Raw genomic sequence first — 11,438 nt, forward strand, 5'->3', positions numbered from 1 at the left:
GTCTCAACGGATCTAGAGGAAAGACTAGGACGGGACGCCGCCGGCACACCTCTCTCCCTCTCTCTATCTATCTATCTATCTATCTACACCCATCTGTATATTTTTGGGAGGTGGGAAGAAACCAGAGAACGCAGAGGAAACCCAGATACACATGAGGAGAACATGCTCTTACTTCACCACTTCGCCACCACGTGTATACAACATTAATTACACAAGAATTAATACATTTAAAAACAAGTTCTGTAATAGAGATCTCTTTATTATAGTGCATTTCTCAGATGTTACAAGATGGGTTAAAAAAAACAAAAAAAAGCTAGAAACAAAAAAATAAAGAAAGGAAAATCTAAGAAACGGGGAGGGGGGAAAACAACAACCGTATGCACACTTTATTTTTTGCTGTTTCTTCTTAACATAAATTCTTAAAATTAAAGCTTCACATCAGAACATAGGGCAGCTAAATGAAGAGGCTAGCTAAAATACACTTTCTTACACATTTTATTTACTCTCCAGACAGATGACGCGTCATTCGAATAAATCGGTTAATTTCATCCACTAGAGTAGGTCTACAAGATCAATACGATGAAAAGAGAGAGAAAAAAAAGAGAGTTTTTGAAACTCTTGATAAGTTTTGGTGTGTTGTGAAAAAAAAACCATAAGAAAGATAATGAAAGAAAATGAAACGTCTGCCAAAAAAAAAAAGTAATAATAATAATAATAATAATAACAATAATAACAACAACAACATGGATCTGTTGAGGGTGCACGTTCACCCGTTCCTTTTTCCAGAGGTCAGTACAGGGTCATGACCTCGGGGTGTTGGTTTGTGATCAACGTAACATTCGCAGAAGCCTTTGGAATACAGATAACAGGAAAAGAAAGTGTCAGTTTGTCGAGAGCAATGTCGGGAAGCTGGTTATTACCCGATTTGTTTTTCCCCAGACGGGCTGAGAGAAAAGAAAGAAAGAAGCGAAACATAAAAAAAAAAAAAAAAAGGATGGAGGAGAAAAGCAGAGCGCGGATTAAACCGGTTACACGGAGGCGGCGACGTCAATTTGCTCGGATTTAAACGCCGCACAGACGGCTGTCTGTGAACAGGCTGCCATTTTGAATTTCCATACCGCCATCCTTGTTTTGTTTTGTTTTTTTGTTTTAAATCTGCTTTTATTCCCTCTGATCCAGGACTTCCCTCTTAATGATGAAAGGATTATTCTTCTGCAGCATGTTAAAAGACGTGGTTATGGTTGTTGTGACTCGTGCAAGGATAAAGCTGGGGAACATCATCTTATAAAAACAAAAAAAAAGGGGGGGGGGGGGATACAGCTCCAAAAACGGCCTCGCTGCTCAACCTCAAAGACAGACTCTGCACAGACTTCTACAGTTTAAAGCGCTAGCCGTCAAAGACGCTGCCGATTTCGCCAACGATGGATTAAAGCGTCGTCACTAATCAGGACTGAACTGAAAATCATGCCATCATCATCACCCACTCACTGTTAGCTACATTAGAACGCAAGGATCTTCCAAACGCATTACTTCCTGTTATCTAGAACCGCGTACGCCGGTGAAGACGCCGGGCTTTCGTTACACTAATCAGGCCTCAATATGCCTCAGGAAACAGCGACGTTGATGGCAACCTCATGAGCCTCATTTCTAAAATAACGCAAAGAAGGATCTAGGATGGAAAACATCACTTTATTGGCTTTTTCTTTCTTTTTTTTTTTTTTCCTTTTTCTCCATTTTAATTTTTTTTTTTTTCTCCCAACCTGATGCAGGTTACAATGAGTTTCATCATAAGCGGGGCAAAAAACGGTGACGACGACTCGTAACATCTTAGACATGCGGAACGGTTTTATCATCAGAGGATGGAAATCGAGACTTATTTCAATATATTCCTTTATTCTGAGTAAGTAAATAAAACATTCAGCATCCTGGGTCATTCTTTGCTTGGTGAAAACAGGGGAAATGAGGAGGGATATGAAGAGAGAGAGAGAGAGAGAGAGAGAGAGAGAGAGAGAGAGAGAGAGAGACGAGCTGTACGAGGAGCGTGTGTGTGTGTGTTCGGAGGCACAGCAGGGCTGCTCCCACTCTCGTTTCTCTCTCGCTCTCACGCACTTCCGTTCCGGTATACAGGTACACGAGTCAGCACTGGGGAGAGCCTCTGAAGTCTACAGAACCAAACAAAAGAAGAAAGGGATGGATAAAGTGGGTGACCGAGAGACTAAATCCAGTGCCGCCATTCTCACCGTACGCACACACACACACGCACGCACGCACACACACACAATCTCACACACACACACAGAGCGCAGAGGGCTGGGGTGGAATGGATCATTTAGCGTTTTTCAGCTGGTTGGAGAGCCAGTCGAGGCCTTCGTACAGCCCGTCTCCGCTGGTGGCGCACGTGGCCTGGATGTACCAGTTGCGGTGCCGCAGTGAGTGCAGACCCAGTTTATCTGTGATCTCTGCTGCGTTCATAGCGTTCGGCAGGTCCTGCAGAGGGCAAAGGAGAAACACACGGGGTGGAACTTTTAACCTCCATTTTGATCGTGTCAAAAATACAGCGTGTACAATAGGACAGAGTGTCGCGTATGCATAACTGATCAGAAACAGAGTGATTAGACCTTCAGTACTGGGCTCGAGATCAGCTGAAAACACTGTATTGCCGAAAAAATACGATGGCGCGCGGTCAAGAATTCGCAATTATGCAATTTCGCTAAGAGCACACGATTATGAAATGGTAAAAGAGCTAGCTGGGTTAGCAGCGTGTAAAAGCTAAAACATTCCCTCCTCTCTCTCACATACACACACACACACACACGCACGCACCTGTTTGTTGGCGAAAACGAGCAGCACGGCATCTCTGAGCTCGTCCTCAGCCAGCATCCTCGTCAACTCCTCTCTCGCCTCGTTCACTCGCTCCCTGTCGTTACTGTCCACCACGAAGATCAGACCTGACCGTGACACGACGGGACATGGATGGAAATGAATCGTTCCTTTCATTTAAAACGAAGCGTATGTTTGTGTGTGTGTTTTTTTTTTTTACACAGGGACCAAACCTTGCGTGTTCTGGAAGTAGTGCCTCCACAGCGGCCGGATCTTATCCTGACCGCCGACGTCCCACACCGTGAAACTAATGTTTTTATATTCTACAGTCTCTACGTTAAAACCTGCAGAGGGAGAAGAGAGAAGAGAACGTCAGGGAGAAATACACCTACGAGCAGCTGTGATGGTGAGTGGGAGGGGCTGACGGGGTGGAGAGTGACATCTTGATATTCATGCATTCGAAGGGGAAGAAAAAATCAATCTGATAACAGATGATATTCAAAAGATTTAACATCTTCGCTAGGAACACACCGATAGTGGGGATGGTGGTGACGATCTCGCCCAGTTTGAGCTTGTAAAGGATGGTGGTTTTGCCGGCAGCATCCAAGCCCACCATCAGGATTCGCATCTCTTTCTTCCCAAAGAGATTCTTAAAGAGGCCTGCAAACATGTTCCCCATGGTGGCAGATCTGCGTGAGACAACGTAAAAAAACAAGCTCAGAATACCAAACATCACATCACGTACCGGATACATACGTCGTATACCAAATCGACACGGAACGCGTCAGGAAGTCGCTTCACACGTAACAGCGGCCGTGTCCGACTCCGGTCGTTGTAGGCCAAGGCGCTGGAGAGTTCCCCGTTACGCCTAATTTAACACGCCGGATTCGTATTCATCAGAAACACATCGAAGCTTTAACGCAAGGCTCGCTGTTCTGTGTGAAAACGTGTGTCCTCTAACACGGCGTTTGATAAAAGAGAAAGCGACTACGTGAACGCACATCCTCTAAGCACTCCGTGGTATTTTGCATATTTTTGGCGCGTGCATGTAAATGATTTTAACCTCTCCCTCACCACCTGACATCATGTTCTGAACAGAGATCGACAGATTGTTCTTTATAACCGATACAGATTAATTATTTGTTTCCCTTCCGTTTTTGACACACAGTGAGAACACCATGCTGAACAATCTGATTTACTGATAACAATTTTGTCAGTCACTTCCTCCTTGCATACAAAAAAAAAACCCCTCTTATTTAAACAACAGTAAAAAAAATAAATAATAAAGTTTTTTAAATAAACGCTTCGACGAGGTAAACGGATTACGTGACTCCGTGGGTTTGTCTCTATTTCTTCGCGCCGAGCTGCGTAGACTACATAGCGAGCGTTTATGCGACGTCTAATTTGTGCATTAATTGCCGTTGCGGCGGCACAATTCTCAAACCGGCCACAAGATGGCGCCATTTATCGGTGGATCCGATATAACAAAACCGATACCTAATTCTGGAAAAAAAAAACGGTTAAATATTGGAAAAAATAAAATCAGTTAAACCGATTATCGGTCGACCGTTAGTTTTAAACGTTTCTAGGGATTTCTACACGTTTATTACTATTCGTCTGTATCTGACAGCAAGGAACCATCATCCGAAGGAAGACTTCACTGTACTCTAATTACCTCGCAGAAAACACAGCTCGTCTATTACGAGCTACTTTTCTTTCCGAGTACCTGGTTCTCATTCTTTCTGACTGTAACGCCTCTCTCAAGACCCTTTAGCTGTGTAATCCTTGACTGTTATATACGCGTTCCTCTGCTGCTGCTACAGCATTTCCGCAACGTGATCGTACACGACAAGCACGCGGTGCGTCCGCTAAACCGAAACCTAAACCAAAGACCTATCCGTCTTTAGTTAATCAGCACTGCACATGGAAATCATTCTCAAACATATCTCTGTAAAGAACGACAATTAAACGATTGTATTTTTAAACGCTGAACTAATACCATGAAATTTTTATTAGGTTATTATAACGTGAGCACTCGTGCTCTCGAACGCGTTAACATGATGCGCGTGCTCGCTGTCGGACCTTATCGCTAACGCCACGTCTTTCGTGGAGGCTTCATCGGACTCGGTGTGATGGGTTGGTTTTATTAAGCGCTTCTCCACTGCGGCTTCTTAGCGGCACGTCGCTTTTACCTGCTTAGTACTAGTGAGCGTTGACCAAAGCTAAGCTAGAGCTTTCCTCACAAACTAGGCGAAGGTCAAACCCTGTTTGCTTTCGATACGCAAAGCAAGAAGACTGCCGAGTGTCAAACACCCCGTGCTGTGGTTAGAAAATAAATAAATAATTAAAAAACGACAGCTCGGCGCCGCATCTCTGCTCTGACGGGAGGGAAGAAGGAACAATGAGGTCAGCGATGTGGAGAATGTAGGCCACTGCAGGTAACCAGAAACCCGACCAGCCTGTAAAAGGAGACACGGGAGCTCTGAATTAATCAGAGAGAGGGATCGCTTATCTTCCGACGACCACGTTATGAATCCCGTGCGATTTAAAGGACCGGACAAATCGTCTGATCGGCCACGGCAACGAATCTACTCGTATGTAAAAATAACCTCCGGTGCTCAGTACAAAAAAGAAAACACCACCGTATTTTTAGTTGGTGTCTAAACCACACTGGAGAACATAGTGAGACCAGCAGATCGCTGCTTTCTTCTGTTTCTCTTACTCGGGTGAGAAAACATTCACATATAAGCCTCTGCATGTAAACAGGAAGTGCCAGCACAGGAAGCACGAGAGCGAGAGCTCCGTCCGAAACGGTGCCCTACTCCCTACATAGTGACCTAGTTTTTATAATCGGGTGCTACCGAAAACAAACCAAACGGTTACGATCCAAACAGGAAACTGTAAATTCTGCAGGGAATACAGAGCAGGTACCATTTCAGAGGAATTCAATCTGACTGTACCGTTTAAATGCCGAGTGCAGCTGCGCTTCACAAAGGGTACGCTGCATTTACATGAGCGACTAGTCGCTCACTTCGCACGCAGTTTTTTGGGCACGGACTGTCTGGCTTTTTTTTTCTTCAAGTACTGAAATGAGGGGGTAGTAAGGCAAGGCAGATTCATTTACATGGCACATCACATATACAAGGCAAGGCAAGCTGCTAGAGGAGACAAAGAACGAATCAATAAAAACTATTAAAATATAAACAATGAGGTAAAATACACAGGATAAAAAGTACAGTGAAGTGAACAGTACAGTGAACCACCCCTCCCCCTCCCTGCTAATTTAGTATTGGCCAATTCTCACCCACTGATTAGGTCTTCCCTACGCCGTCACACGCTAGCTGCTCACGTTGCGTCACGGGGCAGCGTAACACACTCGGGAGGAAAGTGCTATCCACCCTCTTCCGCACGCACGGACTCACAGACGGGGAGAGAGCGCACGCCATCCCTCCCACCCAGAAGACACAGCCGGGTTTGCTCTCTGGGACCCGAACTCTCCGATTCCATCTCGCTGGATGACAGGGCGAAGGCTTATCTGTTGCACCGCTCTCAGAGTGTCAGCAAATACAACGAAGGAAATTGCGGGGGGAAAAAAAGTAACAACCCTACTCTAACATCTACACACGTACGATCATTGGACCATGGCTCCGGTCATCCTTTTCCCTGTGTAAATCAGGGTTATGCATTCGGAAGAAACCAAACAAGAAGTGAGACTGAACACACACACGCAGTTTAAAATTAGATTCGAAAGTTGCAAAGATATCTTTTCAGCCTCCACAGAGAACCTAAACCACTACAGTCACCACAGTCTGTATCGTCACTAAAAAGCACACTGTCTATTATCTACTATAACCCACGACCTAGACCTTTCTGTTTTCTTTTTCCTGAAGCACCTTTAAAAGTCACACTTCATACCTACACAAAGGCGAGATTAGATTAGGCTGCAACGCCAGTTAGGACGGCCGAGTAAATAAGTAAGCGGCCAGACGGTCAAATAATCGCACGTTTCTGGGCGGCCGGAACGTTGGACACTGCTGATACGTGCCTCGGCACTCGGACTCTCAGGTGACGCGCTACGAGAAACCAGAGGGCTGTGGTTGAAGTGTTCAGATCAGTGGGGAACATAACACGTTTGCGTTTCTCGATTTACGACACGACCGCTGGTTTATTAAACGTTACGCTCATCGGCTTTGTCGCTTAAATCGTACGGTGTCTAAGACTAGAAAACAACCCGACTCGGGGAACTAAAACTCTCACAATACGTTGAGTTGAATTCCCTTTAATAGTAATTCACAGCATAAAACAGCATTTTTCTACAAGCAAGGGTCAAAATGTCAACCATCAGAAAGTAGCTAACGTCGTATATACTGTTCGACTGTTCGTATATACACTGTATATAGTGCTCGAAATGACTCGTGCACTAGATCGCGAGCCTGTCATCGTCCTTCGAGCGTCTGACCAATCACAGGACGCCACGAAAACGCCGACGACAGCGCTTTCATTTTTGCTTAAACGGGCAAAACTGAAAAAGGTCACTACGTGAGTCACATGAAGGCCACGATTAGACACCGTGGTAACCTATCCGGGAATACGCTCGGCGATTATAAAAGCGAAACAAAGGTTTCCTGTTTATTTTAAAATTACAAACCGAATAACTGCGGTTAACAATTAACAAAAAAAGAATCGCCGTTTCTCGTTGCGATCGTAGACGGTTATTTTCTGGTCCTGATGACGGAAAAAAACGCCCGGTTTCACGCTCCCGACCCACGCGGTGACGGGTGCCGTCGGGGTCAGCAGCCAAAACGGCGCTTAAATGACTAAACCTTGCACTTATTCATACATGGCTGGGTCACGACGGCAGCACAGCTATGAGGAAGTGTGCTGGAACGTTGACTCATACTGGAAACACACACACAAACGGGGACAGAGGCGAGAGCCGTGCGAGACGTGTAGATTTGTTTTACCGCACGCGGACCCGGCGAACACTAAGAGACGCGGCCTACACGTCGGTCCACACACCACGAGCACGTGTGAAACAGACAGGACCGAGTAAGAGCGATAGAGTTCGTTTATATACTCAGAAGTGAGACGGATCAAAATAAGCGCTAGACCTCAATAAAGACGATGACACGGACTATAACTTTAGCTGTATCGCCAACTTCATAAGCAGCCGTATACAACCGGGTCCAGATGTGCTGTTATGTTTTGCAAGGGGAAATTACGTAAAGTACAGAACGCAGCGCTGCCGACGACCGTGGCGTACGGTCTTGTTAAAATATAAATAATATCTTGATTTCTCACTTTCTTATATAGAACCTAGTTTACTTCAACTAAAGAGAAGAATCCTGTCGTATTCATTACGGAAACAAGCACATTTCCAAAAGGGTTTCTACAACGAAGCGTCATTCTTACGACACTTAACAGTCACGGACGTTAGTGTCTGTAATACGAAAGTGCGCGTGAAGATATCTGTACCGACGTTCTGTGTACCACCTGACAGTAATGTTTTAAGGAAGACGCATCTTCCACCATCTCTGATAGTTTACTAGAAAAGCCGACCGTTCACCCTGTTGTCGCCCAGCGTTCCTTTAAAATCATCAACAACCGCGACAAACTGAGCCTCATGAGTAATTCACGAGGTCCACGAAGGATTAATTATTGACTGTTAAAGGACAAGAGAAGGGAGGCGCGGCGGGTAATAACGAGTCTTCCGCAAACGGTCGGTCCTGCGAAAGAAAACAAGGCTGACCTCCTCCCATGACAACCACGACAACGCTCACATGACCTACAGACAACCCGACCGCTCGTCTTTCCCTCTCGCGTACGGATCTCCGATCGGAAAGAAACGTCCGATGATCTCCGGACAAGTCAACCGGATCAGGAACGATCTGATCCGGTCTTCTGCGGTCCGGTCGAGCGAGCGGCAGACGCGCAGACGTCCGGCCGATCGATCGTATGAACTTTAAGCCTCTCGTGCTCTCCAGTGAGACGGAGAGAAAAGACGAGATAAGACAGATAGACTGAAATCGTGCTATTAAGATAAGGCTAAAAGTTCAGGGATTTAACACGGGACTGATAAAAGTCAGCGCTCCTGAACTGACAACTCTCTCAAAGCACTTCGACCTCTCAGAAAACCGTTTGTGGGTAAAATCGGTACGAAAACCCGTGACGATCAGTAATCGTCCGTGTACGCCGCACCTGCGCTAGAGCTACAGGGCATGTTTCCAGGCATCCCGCGTGATCACATCAGAGTAAACAAAACCATGTGCGACGTGGCCGAAACTCAGAGCTTCGAGCCAAACGCATGACACCACTCGATCTCGCCCACAACGTCGAGGTTGCATCACACTCGGAGACTAAGACAGACTAAGACCGGCGTATCGAGTAGCGTTCCAAGCCGTGCGTGACGCAACGAGCCCCGTTCAAGAAACGTAAGGACTCGGACTTTTCCAACGGCGATACAATACTAGATATACGATATTAGAGTCGGGTATCGATCGATACGTCAGAGCAAAGGGTCAATGTAAATCCCTAACGTTGGAATTAACGGGTTTTTTCTAATTCGCTCAGATCAGCTGCTTCTCGTTGTGGGAAAGGACTTTCACAGCAGGACCTTTACCACTTACCGTTTTTTACTTGAACGCCAGCGCGTTAGACTGATCCGACACTGGCGCGTGAACCGAGCAACCGTTGCTAAGCAATGCAAAGCGTTCAAGGCAGCGTGTTCGCGTTTTCAAGCAAAAAATATATATATATTTTTTTAAATCACACACCTTTTGTAGATAAAATCTGATACCTCCAGGGTAATCCAATACTCAACATCAGGGCTGGGCGATATATCAATACAATATCGATACCGCGATAAACGATTACGCGATACACTTTTCCGAGATATCGTCGGTATGGTGATATATATTTAACGTTTTTAATAATAATTCGTACCGAATAGAAGCCGGTGATTTGATTATTTGTTTATTTTTTACTTAATCTTCTTTGTCTTTGTAGGTATTAAAGAAAAGTGTCGTCGAACTCAGATTAACGTTGTTTTTTCGTTGTTGTTTGTCTATTGTTTTGCACAGTTTCTTAGCTAAATGATACACATCGGTGCACATCGTGTATCGTAGAAACGTCCTCATATATCGCGATATGATATTTTTCTGGTCACGTCACCCCAACCATACTCGATATCGAACCAGTACATAAAAAAATACATATACACGTACTAGTTCTTCTTGAACACCGAGGCACTTCGACGGGAAAACCCACAATTTATAATTACGAAATGACGCTCAGTTTTAGAAAGAAAAATACGTTATTACGTGATCAAACGAGTTCGAACTTGTTTCGTCGACAGACTCGCGTCGGGTCGCGGGTTTCGTACGCCGTTCGGAAAAGGGGTCCGTCTGTCCGATCGGCTTCGTCTAACTCGTCACCACTTCGCCGTATCGTATCGGTGCACTGCATTCTGGGACTTCGATTCCCAACGTCTGAACATCTCCGAGGGAAGAAAACCCGCTCCTGTGTTTTTCGAGGAGCAAATCCTGACCGGCATCACTCCTATCCGAGATCAACTAAATGTTTATCCTGTCCTGAGTGCACTTGTGTATGACCACCGTGTGACGTCACCACGGGACATAACTACAGGTAGCTTCTCATAGAAATAAAAATACTTTTTAAAAAATAAAAAAAAACAAGCAGCACCAACAAACTAACTACCAACAAAAATCCCTCATAAAATATTTCAGTATAAATATATTTAAAGTGTTTCAGGATGAAGTTACGCTTTAATATTCAACACTGATCTCAAACCGGCACCAACATCCACTGATGTATAACGTCGGAATAATTTCAAAGACACACACGCCGACATTTTCTATTCATTTGATGTTACATTTTACTTATTTAAAAATTTAAAAAGTATACCAATTTATCTAGCAATAACACTCCACAATGTCTTTGTGAAACCGACGTCGCTACAACAGCACAAGGCCTACACCTCGCTGACTAATTAAACCAGCCTACACATCTGGGACTGTTTTTATCACCTTATTTGTTTATTAAGCCAACTTATTCGACTCTTTGTTGTGAAATAAGCGCCGCCTGAACAACGTAAACGCGTTTCCTGTTGCTTTTTTTTTTTTTTCTTCGTACATATCCGACTAGCTAGCTAGTAATATCTCTCCATAAGCCTAGCGCCGGAGCTAATCAGGGCAGCTAGTTAGCCGTCTGCTTAATTTAACTCGTCCTAAGCAAATAAACATACAAAACACATCGGGGAAAGAAATAAGACCTACGTTATACCGACACACTTGACGTATTAGCTGTCTGTGCTATAGGTTTAGCAAGGCAAATATTAGCTTAGCTAAAAGGTTAGCAAAATACCTTTCCTAACGTAGCTATTATATCAGCTTGAAAACGTAACGGCGTTTTAATTTTCCGTTAAAAAGACTAGTCTTTCGTAAATTATATCACGAATAAGAAATTAGGCGAGGAAAATTATAATATCGCCGCTTATTGTTGTTTATTTTTTTTACCTTTTCAGTGCTGCTTTCCAACAATATCCCTGTTCTCCTCGTCACCGCTAACGACAAAATGGCGTCTTTTACCGGACAGAAAGC

At 44.6% G+C, this 11,438-nt stretch overlaps 1 protein-coding gene across 1 annotated transcript; it reads right to left on the minus strand.

The window, feature by feature from the left end:
- Window positions 1-238: 238 nt before the first annotated feature.
- arf2a (ADP-ribosylation factor 2a) lies at window positions 239-11,438 on the minus strand. The gene is made up of 5 exons (XM_053617366.1): window positions 11,355-11,438; window positions 3,352-3,509; window positions 3,054-3,164; window positions 2,824-2,948; window positions 239-2,487 (listed from the first exon to the last, which is right to left on the minus strand). The coding sequence occupies exons 2-5, from the start codon at window positions 3,497-3,499 to the stop codon at window positions 2,326-2,328; spliced, it is 546 nt and encodes a 181-aa protein (XP_053473341.1). The 5' UTR covers window positions 3,500-3,509; window positions 11,355-11,438; the 3' UTR covers window positions 239-2,325.

The sequence above is a fragment of the Ictalurus furcatus genome, chromosome 2 (assembly GCF_023375685.1).
Source record: "Ictalurus furcatus strain D&B chromosome 2, Billie_1.0, whole genome shotgun sequence".
Lineage (NCBI taxonomy): Eukaryota > Metazoa > Chordata > Actinopteri > Siluriformes > Ictaluridae > Ictalurus > Ictalurus furcatus.